Raw genomic sequence first — 24,697 nt, forward strand, 5'->3', positions numbered from 1 at the left:
GAGGTTCAGGAGTGAGCCACTGAGCCCCAGGTTGTGAGAGTGGGTGTGTGTGTGTGTGAAGAGTGAGTGTGTGTGTGTGTGTGTGTGTGTGTGAGAGAGAGGGAGAGAGAGAGTGTGTGAGTGAGTGAGTGAGTGAGGTGTGTGGGAGAGACCCATTTGTATCCAGGAAATGGGCCGGCTCCTTCAGGAGTGAGCCGATCCTGACAGCGACCTCCACCCGGGGAGGCGCCACCTGGCATTTCGATGCAGTTGGCTACTGGATGTATTGAAGGGACAGCCACCATCACAGTCGGATGTGGTGTATAGGAGCACACCACCAGCTCACTGGGAGAGAGAAGCACATTCTGCAGGTAAATCCCTCACCCTAGCACTGAGGCACCGGCCAAGTCGGTCCACTACATTCCCCCAGAAAGAAGAATGTATTCTGCTTTCCGATTAATGTACTTTCTTCCTTTGTGCTATCGCAAGCAGGAGCCAATCAGGCACTGGCCTCTATTACATTAGTCGATGTGGCTCTCAAATTACAGGTTTTGTGCTAAAGTGGCCCTTGCTTAAAAAATAGTGGAGACCACTGTCCTAGATCATAAAAACTGGCTGCGTTAACATTTTCTCCTCTCTCCTGGGCTGTGGCGGTAACAACTCTCCAGGATCATTCCAGAATCTCTGGGGAAGATTAATCTCGCAGGCTATGCTGGAAGAAAACTCCTACAGGAATCAAAAATAAAGTGTGCATTCCTTTCAACGTTTTTTGAACGTTTTTGTTTATTAGCTGCAGAAACATTGGAGATGGCAGAAATCAGGCTGTTTGACTGACAGACAAGGATCATCCAATCGGGTTATGAGGAGCCTGTCACTTTCTGATTGGTGCGTGAAGGTAGCGAATGTGTCAGGTGACGGGGGTGTCGGGGGTGGAGCGGTTGGGGGCAGGAGCTCATTTGACAAACCATCCAAACAGTTGTCCACCCGTGGGGCAGCTTTGTTAATGAAATTGTTGAACGCAGAAAGACAGGCCACACTTTGCAAGAAATACGGTACAGGATACACCTGTCTATAAGGTGCAAGACTGCCACACTTTCTGATCAAAAAAAGTCAGCAGGAGAGTGGGATTATGCTCCCTACAGCAAGATCAACTTTCACAATATCGACTTTCATTCCCCAAATAGCAACTTTGTAGGAAATTTCTAATCATATATGTGAGATAAGGGGACAATTTCTTGAGGCAATGGGAATATATCCATTAGAGAAAGCGAGGAGGAAATTCAATAGCGGTCCTTAAAATTATGCAAAGTTTTAATACAGGTTCCTTTGTTTGGTGGGTCAGGGACGGCGAAGTTTAGAGTTCGACATTGTCACCAAGAATGCAGAGAGAGGTTGAAAAAGAGTTTCTTCACACACAGGGTTCTTGGAATACTGAATACTTTGCCACAGGGAGTAGCTGAGGCAGAAACAATTCCACCTATTGAGGGAAAGTTGGATAAATATATGATGGAAAGAAAAACGTAGGGAAGTGAAATTAGTTTTGCATTGGTCCAATATAGAGCCAGCATAGACATGATAGGCTGAATGGCCTCCTTTTGAACTGTAAATATCCATCACTCTGTGAGTACATACAATGAGCTTTGTTAGCTGTTTGCCGCTAATCAGTGTGATACGGAATCACTTCCGAGGGAAAAAATGCTTGTTGCCTCTTGTTTATAGTTTATAACATTACAGAAAGCAAGGCACAACCCTCTCTCCTCAAGAGAAAATTCACTTATGCTTTCAAGGATGATTTCTGATTGAAGTGAGCTTGTAGCCTAAGCAGGAGGGGTGAATACTTGTGACACATTCAGCAAGATTGGGCAGGCTGCAATATTGAACCATGTTCAGTTTGAGTCTAATACGCTGCATTTTTGCCACACTCAGGAAAACAAACCCATCAAGTGCATTATTTATTAGTTTGGGAGTGCCTACTTCGTAAAAGATTATTCAGACCAGCTTCTGACAGATGCAAACGTTAAATATTCTGAGAAATCTCCCCAAAAAGTGTACATTCAAAATCTTCCACACCGCACTGTTAAAAAAATCACTCAGTCTAGGTTACGTTAACACATTACCGTGAAAGACAATGACTGCCTAGTTAACCTGGAAGTTATGTGTAGTGGCCCTGTGCTTGCCAGCCTTAAAAGGAACTAGAATGAGTCTGTAACCTATGAACCCCCATGAGGTGAACTGAAGAATGTGCTGCACCCTTTCCCTCTCAGGTCTGGATGCCTCAGAGTCCCCAGCCTCCAGGTGAAAAGAACATAAGGCACTCTTGGTGTTTTTCCTCCCCCTTATTCACTACTACCCTCCACTTTCTCCCCAACCCTTCACTAAAGGTGACTCAGTCAGTCAACAGGGTCCCGAATCTTTGATAACACCATTTTCATCAGCTCATCAGGAGGTGTACAAAGGAAGCTCACCGTGTGAATCATCCAACTCTACACCAGCGAGAAAGTGTGTCCCTATTCCCAACTTCTCCAGCTCTGGCCCTCTCTGCTCATCATCACATTGCTCTCTGAGAGATCTTGATGCACATAAATTGGCTGCTGCATTTCCTACATTACAGCAGTCACCATACTTCAGTAATTCATTGGCTGTAAAGCACTTTGGGACATTCTGAGCTCTTGAAAGGTGCTATCTAAATGCAGGTCTCCCTATTTACACTCACAAGAAGCACGCTTTGAAAATTGGCCACAGCAATAATAATTACTCCTTAAAAGCTCTCAAAGGTAAATCCAATCAATATCAGCAGAAAAGAGAAGGGAGAGCAAATACTCAAAAACAATACTTTTAAAAAAGCACTGGAAATAATTTGCAAGTCAGTATCTGGAAGTGAATTACAGGTTAAAATTTCAACTTAAGATTCTTGATCAAAGTCCCTTTTCTAAGAGGTAACTACTGTAATGTCCACATCTCTTTTCACTTCTGGGAACCTGGTACAGCACATATTACAGCGCCATGGTCACTGAGCGTTGCTCCAGGCATCTTTGCTCAGTGCTCCTCTTTAACCCAACCCACACCTGAATGTCATTTTCCCTGGCACCATCTGTGGCCTATTCATCTGATGAGAACAGCTCTTTATTTCAAACTGCAGCCGCAGACAGAGGCTGCCTAATCCATGCACGGCATAAGGACAGAACATTTAAGAGGATGGAACGAGGCTTACAGCAACCCTCCTTTAAGCCAGGACACCGTCCCAAGTCTAAATTAAAACGCTTGGTTACTGGATTCTTCGGTTCCATTTTAAAATACGGTTTCTTAACATATCTGCCTTTATTTAATTCTTTTTAATCTTTGTCTTCAATTCAAATGCCACCCCCACCCTTTTCTTCCTTCTCCTCCCTGGACCTTTATCGGGGGTAATGCCCCACACTGCCGAGCTAGCTATTTTCTTTTTCATGAGTGAAATGCATTGGCTGCCAATGATCCCCAAGCTATCTGGCTGAGAGACTCCAATCTCAGTCAAGCCCTCATCCAATTTCCACATACGTGTACCTCTGGCAAGGACTTCCAGAGAGCAGGCAAGATCAGACTGTTCTGAACACAGGCACTGAGGCCAACTGTGATGTATCACCCCTGCCATTGTCTAGGCTCAGATCAAGGGGTGAAACCTCAAGTTTACACAAAGCAGCACCATTATTGCATGACTTTTATAAATCTGCTTAGTCCGGATTCCAAGATGTTGGCAGCCAAGAGCCAGTTTCCAATCATTTCCACTATTTGTCCCAGGTCCCTTATCTCAGTGGCTGACTTGTAAATCCAATTTCTCATGGGCAAGCAGCTTAAGGGAGCGGGATTTAGCAGCGCAAAAGCTGGGCTCTTGGAATTTGAATCAAACAGCAACGAGGGATTCTTCAACTTGGCTTCAATCACCCAGACTCACTAGGAATGCCTACGAGGAGGCTTTATGGCCTACAAGTGCCCCTCTGACAAATTACACTTCAAAACCCGCGGAGAACAGAGACCAGGAATATGCAGGCATCAGGGAACCGAAGAGATGGAAAACCTATAATATGATGTATATACTTGAAGACTAGAAATAAGAACTGTTGTGGCTTTAGGGGACAAAGGTGTGGCAGGAATATCAGAAACAAGGTTAAATCCAAAGGATGGAAGTTACTCTAATAGTCCAGGGTATGCAGTGTTCAACCAAAACAAGAAAAAGGAGCTGGCATAAGTCAGTGGCACCTGGTTAAGAGAAGCTATAGTATGAAGCACCGTGTCTAAATATCTCTATTGTTATAAGAAATCCAAGCCAACAATAAGGGTATGTTACTAACCAGCATGAAGGACAATATGCTCCATGAAAGAATCAAAAGGCCTTTTTTTCATTCTTTCATGGGATATGAGCATCAATGACTAGGGAAACATTTATTGCCCATCCCTAATTGCCCTTGAGAAGGTGGTGGTGAGCTGCCTTCTTGAACCGCTCCAGTCCCTATGGTGTTAGGGACAGTGCTGTTAGGAAGGGAGTTCCAGGATTTTGACCCAGCGACAGTGAAGGAACAGCGATATATTTCCAAGTCAGGATGGTGAGGGGTTGGAGGGGAACTTCCAGGTGGTGGTGTTCCCATGCATCTGCCACCCTTGTCCTTCTAGGTGGTAGAGATCGTGATTTTGGAAGGTGCTGTTGAAGGAGCCTTGGTGTGTCGCTACAGTGCATCTTGTAGATGGTACACACTACTGCTACTATGTGTCGGTGGTGGAGGGAGTGAATGTTTGTGGATGGGGTGCCAATCAAGCAGGCTGCTTTGTCCTGGATGGTGTCAGGCTTCTTGAGTGTTGTTGGAGCTGCGCTCATCCAGGCAAGTGGAGAGTATTCCATCAAAGCCGACTTGTGCCTTGTAGATGGTATGTATGAGAACAACAACATGCATTTATATAGTGTCGTTATCACAGTAAAGCATTCCAAGGTGCTTCACAGGAATGTTATTAGAAACAACTTGCCTCTAGGCCAAAGATGATGATATTAGGAGAGGGGACCAAAAATTTGATAGCAGAGGTAGGTTTTAGCATGTTAAATGGAGGACAGTAATGGAGAGTAAGAGAGGTTAAGAGAGGGGATAGCAAAGTGTAGGGTCCAATGGCTGAAAGGAAGAGAGATGGGGACATAACCCATACCAAAAACTTTGGGGGTGAGGGGTGTGACAGTCCATTCACAGACCCCACCCCACCCAACATGGTTACACTGTCTGTCCTTCTGAATTAAAAGAGTAGAATACAGGCATAAATAGGAGACTGCCATTGAATAACCAGTGTCATCCACTCTGGAGCAGTTGCTCTTGGCTATCTGGCAATAAAACCAGGATCAGTCATGCACTTAATGACCTCAGGGGATAAGCTCTCTCCCTGTGACAGCATCACAGACAAAGAATCTTGCTTCAAAATAAAAATAACAAAACACATATCTCTGAATAAACCTGCTCTACATAAGCTCTATGAAGGGGTAGATAGCGAGTATTGAGTAGACATATCGCAGCCTACACTGTGATAAGCCAATGCCACTAGGCAAATGCTTCAGAGCTGCATCCAACTTTCAAAAGGTTTCAGGTGAATCTGAGATTTATGGATTACAGAGCCAGATAGAATCAAGGCAATCATAGTTTTTTTTTCTCTGTTCTGCTTCCGAAACCCCAACAGATATGGAATATTCAAGAAAATCAAAACACGCCCCTCTTTTTTTAAGTGCCTTTTACAACATTAAAGGGGTTATATAAATGCAAGTTGTTTTTTTCCCCTGTAGGAATTATTTATGGCTCGCCATTCTGAAGTTAGGGATCCTGCAGCCATGAGACTGGTGGTTTCAACAGTCAGATTAATATGACTGATACACCCCAGACATTCCGTCCAGCTCATGGACCATACATATGCTTTTCAAATGACAAACTAGACTTGATTCCCTGTCTAAACTAATCAAAGTGTGAATGTCCAGCAGCTCCATAACAAGAACTGGAAAATCACTGAGGGTCCTATGAAAACCACTGAACAAGCATCAAAATGGAGGCATATTGGAGACATAGTAGAAATACCTTGCATTTATATAGTGCCTTTCATGACCTCAGAATGTCCCAAAGTGCTTTGCAGCCGACGAAATATTTTAGAAGTGTTGACACTGTTGTAGTATAAGAAATGCCAATTTTCACACAGCAAGTTCCACAAGCAGCAGTGTGATAACAATCAAATAATATGTTTTAGTGATGTTAGTTTAGGGATAAATATTGACCAGGGCACTTGCAGAACCTCCCTGCTTGCCTTGGAAATAATGCCACAGAATCTTTTATATCCACCTGAGAGATCGTACAGGGGCTCAGTTTAACATTTCGTCTGAAGGATGGCACCTCAAACTGTGCAGCACACCCTTAGTACTACACTGGAGTACTTAGTACTCCAGTACTACACTGGAGCCCAATGTTAGCTTCTATTGAACCTATCAGTCGACAAAAAGCAGATCCTTCATAGTGAAGTAGTCGTAAACCTTTGCTTTATGGCAAGCTCTGTCACTTTCCCTCTTACGTAAATAAAAGGGGGGAGGAGGGCAAACAGGGAACCCTGATCTAGCCATTACACTGATAAGGCTGAGTCAGCCATGCTATATTACAGCCCCAAGTTGATAAAACGCTAGTATGTCTGGGCAAAACTCACTTGCGCTACTTCAGCAAGCCCAGTAAGGATTTACTACTTAACAACCCTTGTTCACTGCTGAAGACCGACCTTTGAGCTCAGGTGGTGTTTGAATGCCATTTGGTCAGTGCAGGCAAACACACACACAGATGTTAGTTTGTGCAATGCATCTATGCGTGTTACAGACATGACAGTTTTGAATGATCAGAAGCCCCAGTCTTAGCTTGAATGCCTGCGTTTGATAGATTGCTGGAGAGCCCTAGATTTCCGCAGAGCTGCTGTCAAGCTCCATTCTTTAGTGAAACAACAGGAGGTGAAAGTTTATTGAGCAGCACTAAGCTATTCTCTGTTCTCTTGCCCTGCAGATGGACTGAAGTGTTTTGATACAAGCATTAATATTCAGTCAAACTCCCATGTATAAAATAGCATAAGTTAATTCTACATCCTGAAACAGTTTACAGAAACAGCTCCATGCATATAAAGCACAACAAACCACAACACACAGACCACATCCCATTCACCCCACTACATAGAATTACTGACTTGCATAAAAATACAATCCCTACAAAGTCACAAAGTTTATTTAGCGTATTGCTACTCACATGGTCTGGGAGGAAGAAAAATCAAGCTTAAATCTGCAAAGCACTTAATTTATCACTTCAAGTTAGCTCTAGCACCAATTGCTGACCTCTACATACCAGTGTTTCACCCAAGTTTTATACCGCTCAAACACCAGCCTGCATTAAATAAAATCACACTCGTTATCTTTTCAAAACTCCCACTGTAAAGGAAATTAGACACTTAAGAAGTTGAGGAATTCCTTTGCTAACTGGCCTCCTTCTATGCTGTCTGGGTCTTTGATTTGGATGTGTTCCCTCCCATTACAACCGACGTTGAGAAAGACGTTAGCTAGAAGTATACAGCTCCACATTTTAGTGCTCCGCACTTTAACTGCAAAGAGAATTCTTTGATCTATATTTACATTTTACTGGGAGCTTAGTAACAAAGCTATAATCTCCTTTTCTCGGGTTTTTAGTGCAGAGCAGAGTGCAGCCAATTTACTAATGAAACTTGGCGTCACTGAATTGTGACACCCTCATTCGACCTATCACCTCCAGCGATCATTAGCGAATATTGTGCATGTTTCTGTTTTGCTCCTCATGCCTGAGCCAGCTCTTTGAAAGCGCTATCCAATTCGTCTCACCTCCCCCCGCCCTTTCCCCATAACCCTACAAACATTCCCCCTTCAAACATTTGTCTAGTTCCCTTTTGGAAATTGTTACTGAGTCTGCTTCTACCACCCTTTCAGACAGTGCGTTCCAAGTCACAACAACTCACTGCATAATTCCACATCTCCCCCCCACCCCACCACATGGAGCCTTTATTCCTATTACCAATTATTTTAAATTTGCATCCATAATTAATGGCCCTTCTGCCACTGGAAATTGTGTAATTACTTTGTCAAAACCCTTCATGATTTGAAAATCTTTCCGTTGCCTTCTCTGCTTTAAGTAGAGAAACCCTAGCTTCACTAGACTCTCCATATAAGTGAAGTCCCTCACCCTGGTACCATTCTAGGAAACCTCTTCTGCACCCTTTCTAAGGCCTTGCCCAGAATTAAACACAAAACTCCATCCGAGGCCTAACCAGTGTTGTATAAAGGGTTAGCATAGCTTTTTTGCTTTTTTACTCTATGTCTCTATTTATAAAACCAAGGGTTCATATGCCTTTTTAATAGCTATCTAAACATGTCCTGCCACCTTCAAATATTTCTGTGCATTCATACTGCTGCACCATCCCCACCCCACTCTACCCCCCTCCCGCCAGGACATTCTGTTCCTGTACTCCCTTTCATGACACAAAGGTAGGTAGGAAAGTAAATTGTGAAGAGAACACAAGGACATAGACAAAGTGACATAGATAGGTTAAGTGAGTGAGCAAAGATCTGGCAAACAGAGTGTAACAGGGGCAAATGTGAAATTGTCCATTTTGGCAGGAGGGATAAAAAAGGAGCTTATTATCTAAATGGTGAGAAATTGCAGAGCTCTGAGATTCAGAGGGATCTGGGTGTCCTAGTCTGTGAATCACAAAAGGTTAGTATGCAGGTACAGCAAGTAATTAGGAAAGCTAATTGAATGTTGATGTTTATTGTGAAGGCAGTTGAATACAAAAATAGGGAGGTTATGCTCCAGTTGTACAGGACACTGGTGAGACCACATCTGGAATATTGTATACAGTATTGGTCTCCTTATTGAAGGAAGGATGAAAATGCGTTAAAGGCAGTTCAGAGAAGGTTTACTAGACTAATACGAGGAATGGGAGGGTTGTTTTATGAGGAAAGATTGGACAGGCTAAGCTTGTATCCACTGGAGTTCAGAAGAGTAAGAGGCAACTTGATTGAAACATATAAGGTCCTGAGGGGTCTTGACAGGGTGGATGTGGAGAATCTAGAACTAGTGGTCACTGTTTAAGACAGAGATGAGAAAAAATTTATTCTCTCAGAGGGTCATGAGTCTTCGGAACTCTCTTCCTCAATAGGCAATGGAAACAGAGTCTTTGAATGTTTTCAAGGCAGAACTAGATAGATTCTTAATAAATAGGTGGTTACAGTCAAATCTTATTGAATGGCGAAGCAGGCTTGAAGGGCCAAATGGCCTACTTCTGCTCCTAGCTTGTATGCTCATATTTTAATAGGTACTATTTAGTTTATATTGTCTTGCCTCAGCCTTCCCACCAATATAAATCACAGTACGCTTCTCTGTGTTAATTTCAATGAGAGTGTGTCTTCCCACTTCACCAGACTGTCAATGTTTCCCTGGAGTCTGTTACTATCCTCCTCACCATGTACCACATTTTCCAGTTCTATGTCTTTCTGCAAACTTTGAAACTATGCCCTGTGAACCCAGTCCAGGTCATTATCTCTTAGGGCTGAGATGAGGAGGAATTTCTTCACTCAGAGGATGCTAAATCTTTGGACTATCTACCCCAGAGGACTGGAGAGACTCAGTCATTGAGTATGTTTGTGTCAGAAATCGATAGTTTTCTAGATAGTAAAGACATCATCAGATATGGGAATAGTGTGGGAAAATGGCATTGAAGCAGATCAACTGTGATCTAGCTGATTGGTAGAGGGGCCAAATTGCCTACTCTTGCTCTTATTTCCTATGTTCCTATTCTATATCAAAAATGGCAGTAGTCCCAACACTAACCCCCTGTGAAACACCACTATATACTTCCCCCTAGTCTGATAAAGAACTGTTCACCATTACTCTGCTCTCTGTCGCTTCGTCAATTAGCTTCCGTGTAATCACTGGCCCTTTAATCCCTGCTGGTTACCATCAACAGCCTCCCTCAGCTAATGAATCAGTGCTCCTCCATGCTGAACACCACTTAGAAGAGGATAGCAAGGGCATAGAACATACTCTGGGGGTAATGGACACGGAGTCCCCAATCAAGAGTGGCTCAGTAGCATCTCAGAGAGTCAACACAAGGGATAAACTCATTCCATCTCATCTTCACCAATTTACCTATTGCATGTGCATCTGTCCATGACAGTACTGGTAGGAGTGACCACAGCACAAGCCCTGTGGAGACAAGTCCCATCTTCCCACCAAGGGCATCATCCATCATGTTGTGTGAGGCTAGCACTGAGGTGCTGTGGTCATTAGCAGTAGCAGAATCTTATTCCACTACAATCTATAACTTCACGGTTTAGTATATTCCTCACTCTACCATTACCATCAAGCCAAGGGATGAACCCTTGGTTCAGTGAAGAGCGGAGGACAGCATGCCAGGAGTAGCACCTGGCATACCTGAACATTAGATGCCAAACTACAACACAAGACTACTTGCATGCTAAACAGTGAAAGCAGCATGCAATAAACAGAGCTATACAATCCCACAACCAAACAGACCAAGCAAAGCTCTGGCACATCCAATCATGAATCATGGTGGGCAATTAAACAACTAACTGGAGGCTCCATGAGAATCCCCATTTCAATGATCAAAGAGCCCAGCACATCTGTGTAAAAGATAAGACTGAAGCATTTAAAACTGTCTCCAGCCAGGAGCACCGTGTGAATGATCCATCTCAGCCTCGCCCTGAGTTCTCCACCATCACAGATGCCAGTCTTTGACCTATTCAATTCACTCCACCTGATAAAGAAACGCTGGAGCGCATTGGACACCACAAAGGCTATGGGCCCCAACACTATCAATGGTTGAAGACACGTACTCCAGAACTGGCCGTGTCTCTAGCCGAGTTGTTCTGGTATGGCTTCTACACTGGCATCTACCCAACAATGTGAAAGATTGCCCAGCTATATCCTGTTGACAGAAAGGAAGACAAATCCTATCTGGCCAATTACCCACCCCCCAACTTCAGTCTACTCTCAATCGTTAACAAACTAACAAAAGTTGTCATCGACAGTGCTACCAAGCGGCACTTACACATCAATAACCTGATCACTGATGTTCGGTTTGGGATCCCCAAGCAGCTCAACACCACTTTCTCAAGGGCAATTAGTGATGGACGGTAATGCCAGCTGCAAGCATATACCCAAGGATTAATTCTTAAAAATCCAATTGTGGACTGCTAGAACCTGAGATTGTTTGACTGTTGAAAGTTCACGTGAATGTAATGCACAAGTTCGATAAAGCCGCCATTTAGCTTTACTGAAATTTCAGTGATAATTCAGTCATGCAGGAGTTAAGTTCACCAGTGTACATGAAATGTCTTGCATCGCTGCTCCAGGACAGGGGCTAGAGACTCAAAGAATGATTCTGACATTCACTTTCCTAGTATATAAAAAAATAAAGTTGCATTTATATAGCGCCATGACTTCATAACGTTCCAAAGAGTTTTACAGTCAATTAATTGTTTTTGAAGTGTAGTCACAGTTGTAATGGAGGAAACACAGCAGCCAATTTATGCACAGCAAGCTCCCACAAACAAGAGTGAGATAAACAACCAGATCACCTCTTTTAGGTGTTGGTTGAGGGATAAATTATAAGCCAGGACACTGAGAATAACACTGTTGAACTTCAAGTAGTGCCATGGGATCTTTTACGTCAAACCTTTTTTTTACTCTTCCACAGGACGTGGGTGTCACTGGCATTTGTTGCCCATCCCTAATTACCCTTGAACCGAGTGGATTACTAGGCCATTTCAGAGGGCAGTTAGGAGTCAACCACATTGCTGTGGATCTGGAGTCACATGTAGGCCAGACCAGGTAAGGATGGCAGATTTCCTTCCCTAAAGGACATTAGTGAACCAGATGGGTTTTTAAACAATTGATGATGATAGTTTCATGGTCACCGTTATGGACACTAGCTTTATATTCCAGATTTATTAACTGAATTTAAATTCCAGCAACTGTCGTGATGTGATTTGAACCCGTGTACCCAGAACCCTGGATCTCCGGATTACCAGTCCAGCGACATTACCACTACGCCACCGTCTTCCCCTTGAGGGCCGACTCAACTGGCAGACAGGAGCCTCGGTTTAACATCCCATCCAAAGAAGCTGCACCTCCAACAGTGCAGCCCTCCCTTGGGGCTGCACTGTCGCACATGCCTAGATTTTGTGCTCGGGTCTCTGGAGTGGAAACTGAACCCCGACTTTCAGACTCAGGGACGGGAGTGCTTCCAGCTGAGCCACAGCTGACATCCTGCCAGAATATTCAACAGTGAGCACAGTCCTGACAATGCAACAGTAGAAACAATCTGTGCCCGAGTTAGAGGAAATCAGCAGCTGGCAGCATGCCAACCTTTTGTGATAGCCAGCAACTGATGGAATGGGGAAATAATAAATGCAGTCAACTGGGCAGGCTCAAATCCCACATTCCCTGCTGACAATCATAAACTGCCTTTGATAGTGACTGTGGAGAAATCTCTGCACCAGACTGTATGACCAAAAAGGCCAAAGAAAGCACCGCCGGGAAAAGGAAATATAGAGAATGTGTTCAAAATGTTTTGAGTAATAAACACCATTTCACCACCAGTTGTGTTTTATTTAAACCCCTTCTCAACACAAGAGTAATGTACTGGAGCCGTAACACAATGTTGTGAGCAGAGACATTTCATTGCATCTCACCTAGTTCTGAATGGGAAGAGAGTGTGCTCACTCAGCCTCTTTTACCTGTTCTGCCATTCAATCAGCCAATCGAAGCTGAAGTGCGTTTTAGCTCCACCTGCCCACTTTGGTTCTGCAACCCTCAAAAATCTCGGTTCGGAAATTTTCAATCGGTTCCCAGCCTCCACGTCTTTTTAGGGAGGGGAATGAGAGCTGCAGCTTTCTCCTACCATTTGAGTGAAAAAGTGCTTCCTGAGTTGCTGCATCTGAACACCATTATCACAAAATTATTATTATTAAGTGGCCTGGCTTTAATTTGAAGATTATGACCCCTTGCTCTGGATTTCCAGAGGAAACAGTTTATCTTCCCTATTAAATCCATTTAATATTTTAAACACCTTGATTAGATCACCTCCTCAACCTTCTATCCAAACTCAAGGAAATACAAACCAAATTAATGTAACAATTCCTCATAATTTAACCCTTTAAGCCTTTTAAGTTCACTTTGCTGGGCGGGGGACTTAGTACTGCCCACTAAGGGATAGGCAACATATGTTGCATGACGGCAAATGAGTCACACCCCCCACCCAGAGTCACACACCCCCACTCCCACCCCCACCCATCCACCCAACAACCAGCTTTCGTGAGAAATCTGTCCCAAACCTCTCAACTGCCTTCTCACTGTGGCCGTGGCTGATGACTAGGACAAGGTTCGCTGTTTGAGTTGTAGATGCAGTTGGCGCTGGGTTCACAGCATTGGGAAATAAGAGCAAGCCCAGTCAAAAAAGACCAAAGCAGAAAGGTTATCGGGCAATGATGAATAAGACTCCTCAGTGAAAACATGAAAGATAATCAGTTACGGAGAGTTTCAAGTTCCAGCGCAATTTGGAAGGATTCACAACGTCAATATTTGAAAGACAATACAACTGGGAGATTCCCACAAGCATGATTCCAGGTGTTGAGCGGCACACTCAGAATTTGCAAGCTGGGATGCTTATTAATCCACCCCCTACACAGCAAACAGAAAAGATCAGTTAGACTCAGTATGAAACTGGAGAACAATTTAAAGATTTGTGCTCCGGCTGTTGTTTCTTTGAAAGGGGGGAGGTGGTGGGAGTATAAAAAGGTCTGTTCCCTGGAGAATTGAGGGTATAAGCAAATCAAGTGTCACCGTGCAAATGTTTTGTATAGAAAAATGCAACAAATTTGCTTGTAAAAGGCGCCAAGTTTCACATTACAAAAATAGCCCTGTCCAACACAAATCATATCCAGCCCCACCCCCAGTGCTAACCTACAAGAAACCCTTTGAAATCTAGCTCCTCTTCCTGGTGCACTCAGTAACAGCCCCTGCACACATTGCACACTGATCTACCCCAAGGGTCATTGTGACAGTGAGACTGTATGGAATGACCAAAATACATTAGTCTCTAAAAGCAGCAGACAAGCAACATATACCAGTACCAATATATAATGTCTTTCATGACCTCAGCATATCCCAAAGTCCCAAGACAGCCAATGACATTTTTTTTCTGAAGTTTAATGTAGGGAAACTGTTTGTGCACAACAGGATTGTCCAAACAGTAATGGGATAACAACCAGCAAATCTGTTTTAGTGATGTTGTTCGAGAGAGAAATGTTTGCCAGAACCCTGGGGAGAATAACTCTGCTTTTGCTGAACGCATGTTAATACGCCTGAAACAAAAAATAGTTTCAATGACTGAAAACTAAAAAGTGCTCACCTATCATTCACTAACTTGGACTTCAAACTAAGAGTAGACCTTAGTGGTTCTATTTAAGGCAATAAGCTATTTTCTGTTAATAAACAATTCCAACCTCCATTCTTTAAAACCCTGAAGGCTGCCACATCAACGCAACATCAGCATTGCCATTATTCATCACAGTCAACCAGCATTTAAATAACTAATTGTCCCACAAGCTACACAATTCAGAGTTGCTGAATCTGAATACCATCAATCCAATAATCAGGGCATAACAAAATTATTATTCAGCTCCAGAATGGGAGGAAATTGCATGCATTAGGCCAGAGGGATTGCAATGAAATTCCTCAGTTGCTTAACTTAACCACCCAGTGTTAATGATTTGAGCTATAAAATGCAAATACTTAATAGCCCTGGCAAGGCAGGCACTGCACTCCATCCATCACCAGAGGGATCCTTTATTAATTCAGATAATGTGCATCATTTTTGCATTGCAGGAGTGGTCTGCACCTCTAAGGAAACCCACTGTCATTTTGAACCATCATTGTGTAACGCTGCTGATTGTAGGTTGTTTCATCCAAGTGGTTGAGTTTGAGCTGAGACAGAGTAGAGGATATTCAGCTTGACATTCCAAGTTGGTTAATTCAGCATCTATATCACATGGTTCAATGCAGCAACATTAAGGGAAAAGAGCATCCTGGTATGACTGAAAATACAATGAACATGTATAACACAATCTCTGTATTTGTCAGTGTCTGAAGTAAAACTAAACCTAATTAGTTATAACCTGTAGCACACCAGATGATTTAACTTAGGAGTTTGGTATTTGTACATCACAGCTTATTTGCAACTGCTTAATACTGTTGTGTGTGAGTCAGAGCACTGAGAGCATTTTGAGACAATTTTCTCTCTTCCCCTTGGCATTGATGCTTGCTGCACTACAGCTCCACGGACTGTTACCTCCTCTCTGATATCTTATCTTAGTACCTCAATCTTCTTGGCTAACACATGACTGCTGGCAATCCATTCAGTCATGAGGGGCATTGCAACTTCACCCAATTCTGTGCTTATCCTACATCCTTTAATCAGGCACTTTCCAGTAAGAATTGCCCAATAGCCATCAAGAGTGAAGCCCTGGCCAGTTACAATGCCACTCACTGCCAGCCAGCCAACTTCTGCCAACTCTGCACAGGCCAGTCTAGGAGGTTGAAACAAAAATAGAAAATGCTGGTTTCTTTTACAAAAAACTTCTTTTTTCTCTCTCCACAGATGCTGTCAGACCTGCTGAGTTTTTCCAGCATTTTCTATTTTTGTTTCAGATTTCCAGCATCCGCAATATTTTTGCTTTTATCTCAGTCTAGAAGGTTCCTAGTAATAGAGCTCACTCACTCACTGAATTGTTGGGGATCTGAGGTAATGTCATGTTTAAGTTTGGAAATGTGGGGCTAATCATTGCAACAGTGATTTAGTGTGACACAATGCAATGGGTATCCATTTCAATAACTCCAACCTTTCCGAAGCTTATTAGGAAATGACGAACAGGAGTGGGCCACTTAGCTCGAGTCTGTTGTGTGTTATAAATAACAGTTAACTGTTAACTGTATAATCCTTTCGTTAACTGTGTCCTGTACAATCAAATTTAGAAGGGCTTGGTGAACATAGTAAAAAGAAAAAGACTCGCTTTGTGTGTACACTGCTTTGGGATCACAGGATGTTCCAAAGTGTTTTAAAGCCAACAAAATACTTTTGAAGAGTAGTCACTGTTGTCATGTGGAAATGCAGCAGCCAATTTGCACACAGTAAGTTCCAACAAACAGCAGTGAGGTATTGGACCTGATGATCTATTTTAAGTGATGTTCATTAAGGAATAACTACCAGGCAAAACACTGGGGATAATTCCACTGCTATCTTTGAACAGTGCTATGGAATCTTTTACAATCACCCGAGACAGCAAACGAAGTCTCAGCTTAACATCTTGTCTAAAAACTAGCACTTCCAATAGTGCAGCACTTCCCCAAGACTGCATTGTAGCGTCAGCCTAATTATGTACTCAAAGTCTCTGGAGTGAGATTTGGACCCACAACCTTCTGATGCAGAGGAGACATTGTCTCCAACTAAGCCAGGATTTCATGATAGTTTATTTTCAATATTTTCGTTACCACATCTGCCTGAACATTGCACACATCTGTTTTTTTAAAACGTTGAACCAAGACAAAACTACGGAGACAACATCATTTATTAAAGGCTTGAAATCCACTTGACCAAGGACACTCCCTCTCCCACCAAACCGTTCTAAACCCATCTCCCAACATAAACTGTACAATATAAACCATAAACAAGTTTACTCAGCAAAGCATTTTACTTGTCAGAAAGTGCAGTTAAGTCCAAGAGATGCCCCTACTCCTCTCAATGGAAATGCAGTGCATTTCTGGACTGTTCGATCCGAGGGACCTTCCAGGATTTCTGCTTGTTTGAGCCTCACAGCAGATTTGGATTTATCTCAGGACAGAACAGTAACTTGGCAGAAACAGCCAGTCTGTTCCTATACTGCAGCTAATGCTGCAGGAACTACTGTTTTTATCCAATTAGTACAATTCCTTAGTCATACATCAGCACGGCTATCAACTTGTGCCTCTCAAGAAAAAAACATAGCTGAACTGAAGAATTCAATCCTTAAAACACAGGTGAAAATTCCATGCAATAAAACAAGAGTTGTTCAGTCACTGCTAACCAGTGGGCTTGAGAATGCATTCCCTGTGGAACCAACAACCAGTAAGAATGTCCTCTGCTCAGTGCATCCCTCACTCAATACCCTGACCTTAGCCAGAGCAAGGCATTCACACACATAGGTAACCGGGGCGGGGGGCCGGGGAGGACACACATAAATCAGAGTCAAGAGGGGTTTTGGATTCCTGATGGGAAATGATTTCCCCCCCTCCTCAATTGGTGGAAATCACATCACTGCAGTCAGTGAGGCAGGATGAGATTAGGACTCTATCACGATGCCCTCCTTGGTCAAACAGCCCAATGACCAACACCACCTCAAGCTCATGTATTCAGAGCAGCCACTTTGGCAAGGGTACCTAAAAGGAAGGTTGGCAATATATGTGAAACTGTACCCCAATGAAAGATAACTGGGAAAGGAGAGAGAAGGGGAGTGTTGGAGAAGATGGGAGAGCAGGGTGGGGGGGGAAGGGGTTAAATGAATTGGGCCAACTGCAAGTAACCCAAATTATACAGAAGCATAACACATATTTATCCAAGGGTGAATCATTCTGCCTGAATCCTACAACAGAAGGGTCAACACTGACACGAACAAACAGCTCTATATTTAACCCCAACTCTATTTCAATTTACCCTCACCCCTGTGAATGTTTACAATCATTGCAATACCTCTCCCCGGGCACATTACAGTCCAGCCCCATTGGCACCGCTTGCGTGAGGCTGATCGCTCGCTCCCCTCCCCAGCCCCAGCCCCAGCTCCCCTTACCCGAGAGCTCGTCGGGTTCCAGCCCGCTGTCCGTGTCGATCCCGGCCAGCACGAAGTAGTCGGCGAAGCGGCAGGATCCCGAGCTGGAGCTGGTCATGTTAGCGGCGTCTCTGCTGCTGCTGCTGGGCGCTGGGGGTGAGCTCCGCTCGGCTCATTCTCTCTCCGCCTTGCCCATGGCAGAAGCTCCCCTCCTAGGGAAGGGAAGCGAGTTCCAGTGCTTTTCTCTGCCCTCGGCTGGACTGTATCCTGACGGAGCTGCTGTGCCCCGGTCCCTGTGTGCTCCTGTCTGTTGCTGTAATGCTGCCCTGAGCTCTGCTCTCACTCTCCCGGCTCAGTCTGACTCTACACTGTATCCTCTCCTCTCCTCTCTCCCTCCCTCTCTGCTCGATAACCCCACACTGACGCACTGCGGGCGCCACTTTCAAACCAGCCTCTCTGCCTTTGTTTTTTTTAAAAATTCACTGCGTATTAAAATATATTAGGTTTCAGCCGTGGTTCACCCTCACTGAGGGTTGCCAACTTTCCAGGATTGCCCTAGAGTCCACAGGGATTGAAGATTTGCTTCAGGGCACCCTGACCCCTGAAAAAAAAATCACAGGGGAACTTAATTTTTCCAACATTTGTTTTGAACAAATGTGTTTTTTTAGGGTGTGATAATATTGGATTTGAGAATAAAACATGGTCGAGAAATTTCCAGTTGCATGCATGGGGTGGTGAGGATAGACTGGGGTGAAGAGATGTTGGAGGCAGGCTGTGGTGTAATGAAAACCTTCAGGAATTCACCCAAACCCACAGAGCTGGCAATACTGTGTTCACCCCTGAGTCAGGTGGGCATGGGTTAGAGCCCCACTTCAGAGACTTAAGGCCAAAATCCAGACTGACACTCCAGGTACAATACTGTGCCGGACTGCTGCACTATCAGGGGACAATATTTAACCCTCAACCAACATCAGAAAAGACATGGAATATCTTCTTATTGATTTGCTGTTTCTGAGGCCTTGCTGTGTGTAAATTGCCTGTTGCGATTTCAGATTTCCGCTTCTTGCATTTTTTAATCTTTTACTTTGGGACTCGTAGCTAATAGTATTCTCACTGCAATGGAAACTTGCATTTATTTAGTACCTTTAACAGAGAAAACCTCCTCAAAGAGAAATAAACAGAGGAATCTGAGACGGATGGCAAAGGGTCAAAGAGGTTGGGGGTTAAGGAGGAGGTGAAGTGGTGGAGGGGTTGGGGAGGAAATTCCAGAGGATGGGGCCTAGGCAACTTGTGTCAGAGTCACCAATGGTGGGGCAAAGGGAAGGGAAGAGGCTGAAGTTGCTGACTGGAGGGACGGCAAACTCACGGGGGTGGGGAGGGGGGTACAGCTAATGGGAGCACAGAGATAGAGAGGGACAAGAAAGGATTTGAACACAAGGGTGCAAAGGTTAGCATTGGTGTGAAGTATTTTCACCTTTGCATGGGCATTAAATGTGTTTAGAGTAAATTAAGTGTGAAGACCCATACTGACTCGAATGTGATGGAAAGCGAGACTCCCTTTGTTATGAGTCAGTTGCAGTCTGCTTTAAACTATTGTCATGGGTCAGATCATATTCTAACTCTGGACTGTGTATCAGCTGTGGCTCAGTGGTAGCATTCTCACCTCAGAATCAGAGGTTGTGAGTTTGAATCTCACTACAAAGACTTAACCACATGTCCTAGTCTGACACTCCACTGCTGTTTTGAGGAGGTCCTGCCTACTACCTCAGGTAGATGTAACAGACCCCATGATACTAGTTTTGGAGAACAGTAGTGGAGTTTCCCCAGTATCCTAACAAATATTTATCCCTCAGCCAAACAGGTTATCTGGCCATTATCTCATGGTTGTTTGTGGGAACTTGCTGTCCAGAAATTGGCTGCCACATTTCCTACAGTACAACAGTGGCTATATTTCAAAAAGTGTTAGCTGCAAAGTGTTTTGGGACATACTGAGGTTGTGGAAGATGCACTTTAAATGCAAGCTTTTCTTTCTTTATGATTCAACATCACTTTTTCAGTCCGTTTAACATGTTATTCTCTTTAAAGCACATTGGACTAAGTGTGGCTAGGTCTGTGACATTTATAGCTTCATAAACGATGAACTGCCCGACCTGAATATTCAGTGTGTCCTTGAGTACACTGAGCAAAACTTGTCTGGGCATTTGGTATTTGTGAACCCTGTCCGGTGCTATTTTGTTTCTTCTTTTGTCTTTAATGAGTGTGACTAACTTATTCTTGCGACTCAGGTTCTCGCCTTGTGCATCACTCTGCTGAAAGATATTTGACTTGAGTTCATGTGTACCATTATGAGTGTCAAGTTTTGTAATCAGGCCTGCAACATGCAGTAAAAGAAAGAGAGAGATTAGCTTTTCAAAGCAATATTCTGATTGCAAATGGTTGTTGAAGTGTCAAAAACAGTGGGTCCCTTTGGCACGTAGAACATTGATACAACCACTAGGTAGGAAACAGACATGTTTCAGCAACATTAAACATAGACTGGATATTGGAGATATAACATGTTCAAGCACCAGCATGTAATGAGGATCTTGCATTTGTATAGCACCTTTCACATCCTCAGGACATTCCAAATGATTCACAGCCAAGGAAGTACTTGTGAAGTGTAGTCATTGTGGTTATGTAGGCAGATACAGCACCGATTAATCAGCTAAATGACTGATTAATCTGTTTTTGGTGGCGTTAGGGGTCAATGTTGGACTAGCTATTCAACCCCACTTTTCCAGTTGTGCCACAGGATTTTTTTTTACCTCCCACTGAAAGCTAACAATAATATCAGCTATGGGGCATTGATTCTGGCCTTTTCCTACTCTCCCAAACTCCCAATACTGATTGCAAACATCCATTGTTGGGAAATGTCAAGCACTCCCCTGTTGAGAAGAAGGGAAAAATCACAGAGATAGACATCTGCAGATGACTCTCCCTTTAAGAGGCAGGCCCTAATCCATCAATTATCTCAACGAGGCTGGTGAGTTGGATAGTTTAGGGAAAAGGAATTGGTGAAATATAAAATAACGTAGAATTAAAAAGGGAATCTTATTCCTATGTAATTAGTGTCTGAGAATGACGTGGGCCATATCGTGGTGACGAGGGATTGAAGACATTGCATTCCTCACACTCTGTTCTCAATACCCACAGCAGAGTATGTGCTGAGTTAGCTGGATGCACTCCTGGGTTGCGCAGGGTGGAGGAGGCATGGAGAAGGGTGGGGGTGGAGGGTGAATCAGAGAGGGTTCCATTCCGAATCACTGCCCAGTGACCAATGCTGGAAAGTATACATGTGGGATCCTTGGGAATCATCCTAAGCTGTGGTGCCCCCTCTGGCTGATTAGCCTCCTGATACTCACTTTATTGGGCTCATAGCTGAAGGATGGTTACTAGGGCAAGATATACAAGACCTGCCCTGTGGAACCAAACCCCTGCAAGTGCCAACATCTTTGAGAGAGGAGGAGTGGTAGAGCCAGTTTTAGGCACACATGCTGTGTCACTGAGGGAGCTCTCCATGCAAAGGGTTTCCCAGCCTGCCAATAAGCATTGCATCTATAGACTTGACACTATTGGATGCTGCTGTTACTGAGAACAGATTGGTTTCTGCACAGTCTCAAAGCAAGAGATTTGTGGGATAAGTGAAACCTTAAACAACATGCATGCCAGTCATGGCTCAGTTGGTATCTCACTTCTGAGCTTGATGGTCATGGGTTCATCACCATGAACCAGAAAATTGAGCACAAAATCTGGGTTGACACTCCAGTGTAGTACGGAGAGAGTGCTGCTTTATTGGAGGTGCCATTTTTTGGATGAAACATTAAACCAAGGCCATGTCTGCCCTGGCATGATTGGAAGAAGAACAACCAATCTTTCAACCAAAATCATTAAAAACAGATTATCTAGCCACTGTCACATTGCTTTTGTGGGAGCTTGCTGTGCACAAATTGGCTGTCACGTTTCCTACATCACAACGGTAACTACACTTCAAAAGTACAAAAGTCTCATTCAAATATGCAAAATTGTTACAGGGCTCGACAGGGTAGATGCAGGAAGCATGTTTCCTGGCTGTGGGGTCTAGAACCAGGGGATACAGTTTCAGAATAAGGGGTAGGCCATTTAGGACTGAGATGAGGAGGAATTTCTTCACTCAGAGGGTGGTGAATCTTGGGAATTCTCTGCCCCAGAGGGTTGTGGAGGCTCAGTCATTGAGTATGTGCAAGACTGGGATCAATAGATTTCTACATAGTAAAAACATCAAAGGATAAGGGATCGTGCAGGAAAGTGGTGTTGAGATAGAAGATCAGCCATAATCCCATTGAATGGTGGAGTGGGCTCACCATTCATTGGAGATGTTCCGAGATCAAGTGTTTGCTAGAAAGTACAGATGAGCTGGATTGCACATTTGTTTCAAGGCTCATGGCTTCTGTTGTACTGATTACCTCTGTATGTTGGGTCTCAGAGTAAATCAATAAATTATAGAAACTTTAAAAATAGCACTATATAAGTGCCAGTCTTATTTATAGCAGACTTAGGTAGGGAAACAAGAGCAACTTTTTCATGCTTTTCTTGAGTTTGTGGGTATCCAACTCTTGAAAACTGTGCAAGCAAAACAGAAAATGCTGGAATTACACTGGAGTTTAGGCAGCATCCATGGAGACAGAAACAGAGTTAACATTTTTGATCATTCTCTCTCAGCAGATGCTTCTGAGTATTGCCAGCATTTTCTGTTTTTATTTCAAATGTCCAGAATCCACAGTACTTGTGGTTTCTGTCTTAGTAACTGTAGCTTCAATACAGACTTGAGTGGGTACCAGAAGAGCTGACACATAGCAAACACAGATCAGCAGGGCCCATTCATATGTGTGTCAGCAGAAGGGCTTGGGCTAGCTGTGAGAGTGCGTGATATCAGATGTCACACAGGCACAAGTGTGACAGAGCAAAGCAAAAGGGCAAGGACTAGGTACCTGTGTGTAAGAGATCTAGGATCAGCAGCAGATGTGCGAGAGAGAACACCACAAAAAAAAACTATTGTGGAGAGTGGCCTAAAAGCATTGATGTCACAAATTAAAGTGCAGTTGCACTGTTGATAGTTCTCTGAGGAAGGGAGGATGGGGAAGGATGGTTGCACATACTCTGCAGCCCTAACAAACTGGCTGCTACACCCACCTAGCCGCACCATCAATGGATGATGCCATCACTCACCAGATGACCCAGATGTTCTTCCATCTGTTAAGTCATTGGGGATGGCTGGCAGCTGAGGGACAGCAAAGCTGCAGAGGCCAAGGAGCAATATAAAAGCAACTTAAAAATAGAGATTAAAAGGGCCCAGGATCAGGTGTGAGAGAAATAGAGCCCAGAAGGGAAAGGGCCAGCTGTATGAGGGAGCAGAACATGGATCAGATGGCAGACAGAAAGGAAACATACATATGGACGAGAAAGGATATTTAGCCTATCTCAGCTCATTGAATCAAAAAGACACAAGAGAGATGCCTCTCCAACCAATTGATTATCAAATGATTCCCAGAGCATTCACCTTTACTCCCCTATCTTGGAAGTCTTTTCTTTGTATTCATCACCCTATTGTACTCATGTCTCAGTTGGTAGCACTCTCGCCTCTGCATTCACACCCCACTCCAAAAACTTGAGTAATCCAGGCTACCATTGCAGGACATTACTGAGGGAGGAGCTCTCTTCCAAATGAGAAGTTAAACTGAGGCCCAGTCTGCTCCCTCAGGTGAATGCAGACGATACCATGGCACTATTTGAAGAAGAGCAGGGGAGTTCTCCGCAGTGTCTTGGCCAATATTTATCTCTCAACCAACTCTTTAAAAAGAGATTATCTGGCCAATCTCACATTGCTCTTTGTGAGATCTTGCTTGTGTAATCATTTGCTATAACTGTGACCGCAGGTCCAAAGTACTTCATTGGCTATAAAGATGCTTCAGGATGTCCTGAAATTGTGAAAAGCCTAGAGAAATGCAAGTTCCTCCTCTTGTGGGAAGAGCCTGCTGACATCAGTCCTAAAATGTGCTTCTATAGCACTAATTTGAACTTTGGTCCACTTCTCCTACTCATGAAATCTAATTTAAAGATTTGCCTTCTCATTTCCTCTGACTACCTTCCATATAGTCCTGTACCTCCACAAGATCAGCTCTCAGATTCCTTTATTCCAGGCTGAGTCCTGGTTTCTTTAGTTCTTCAATGTAATTCAGACCCTTGATGCACTCTCCTCCTGTGCAAGATAAAAACAATTCTCTATCCCAACTTCCCAGAGAGATTTTCATTGTCCCTATGTTGAGTCACCCTTTTGGTCACAGTGAACAATGTCAATCTGCAATTGTAGATGTTGTAAAGGATGTAGTTTATCTCGCTCTTAGGTTCCAGCCCTCTCCTTTACATTTGCCCTCAGCAGCCTGCTCCTCATAAAACCAAAACTTGACCTTTCTGTCCTTGCAAACTATCGTCTCATCTCCAACCTCCCTCTCCTCTCCAAATCCTTGAATATGTTCTCAGCCCTAAATCCATGCCCATCTTTTCCAGAACTCCACATATGAAACCTTCCAATCAGGTTTCTGCCTCTGCCACAGTTTCGAAACAGCTCTTATTAAAGTCACAAATAACTTCCTATGTGACTTTGACAAAGGTAAAACATTTCTCCTTGTCGTTCACAACCTGTCTTCAGCTTTTGACACAGTTGAGCACACCATTCTCCTCCAACATCGCTCTACTGCTGTCCATCTGGGACTGCAC

At 43.7% G+C, this 24,697-nt stretch overlaps 1 protein-coding gene across 4 annotated transcripts in view; it reads right to left on the reverse strand.

The window, feature by feature from the left end:
* Positions 1 to 18,302, reverse strand: part of LOC144696777 (DENN domain-containing protein 5B-like) — a 294,878-nt gene extending 276,576 nt beyond the window's left edge. For 2 of the 4 annotated variants that reach the window (XM_078568498.1, XM_078568496.1), the window contains exon 1: positions 17,927 to 18,302. In XM_078568498.1, the coding sequence (XP_078424624.1) occupies positions 17,927 to 18,023 (97 nt within the window). In that variant the 5' untranslated portion in view covers positions 18,024 to 18,302. The remainder of the gene's footprint in view (positions 1 to 17,926) is intronic. The other 2 variants (XM_078568499.1, XM_078568497.1) reach the window with 1 other exon arrangement.
* Positions 18,303 to 24,697: the final 6,395 nt, after the last annotated feature.

Source organism: Cetorhinus maximus, chromosome 22 (genome assembly GCF_964194155.1).
Source record: "Cetorhinus maximus chromosome 22, sCetMax3.hap1.1, whole genome shotgun sequence".
Classification (NCBI taxonomy): domain Eukaryota; kingdom Metazoa; phylum Chordata; class Chondrichthyes; order Lamniformes; family Cetorhinidae; genus Cetorhinus; species Cetorhinus maximus.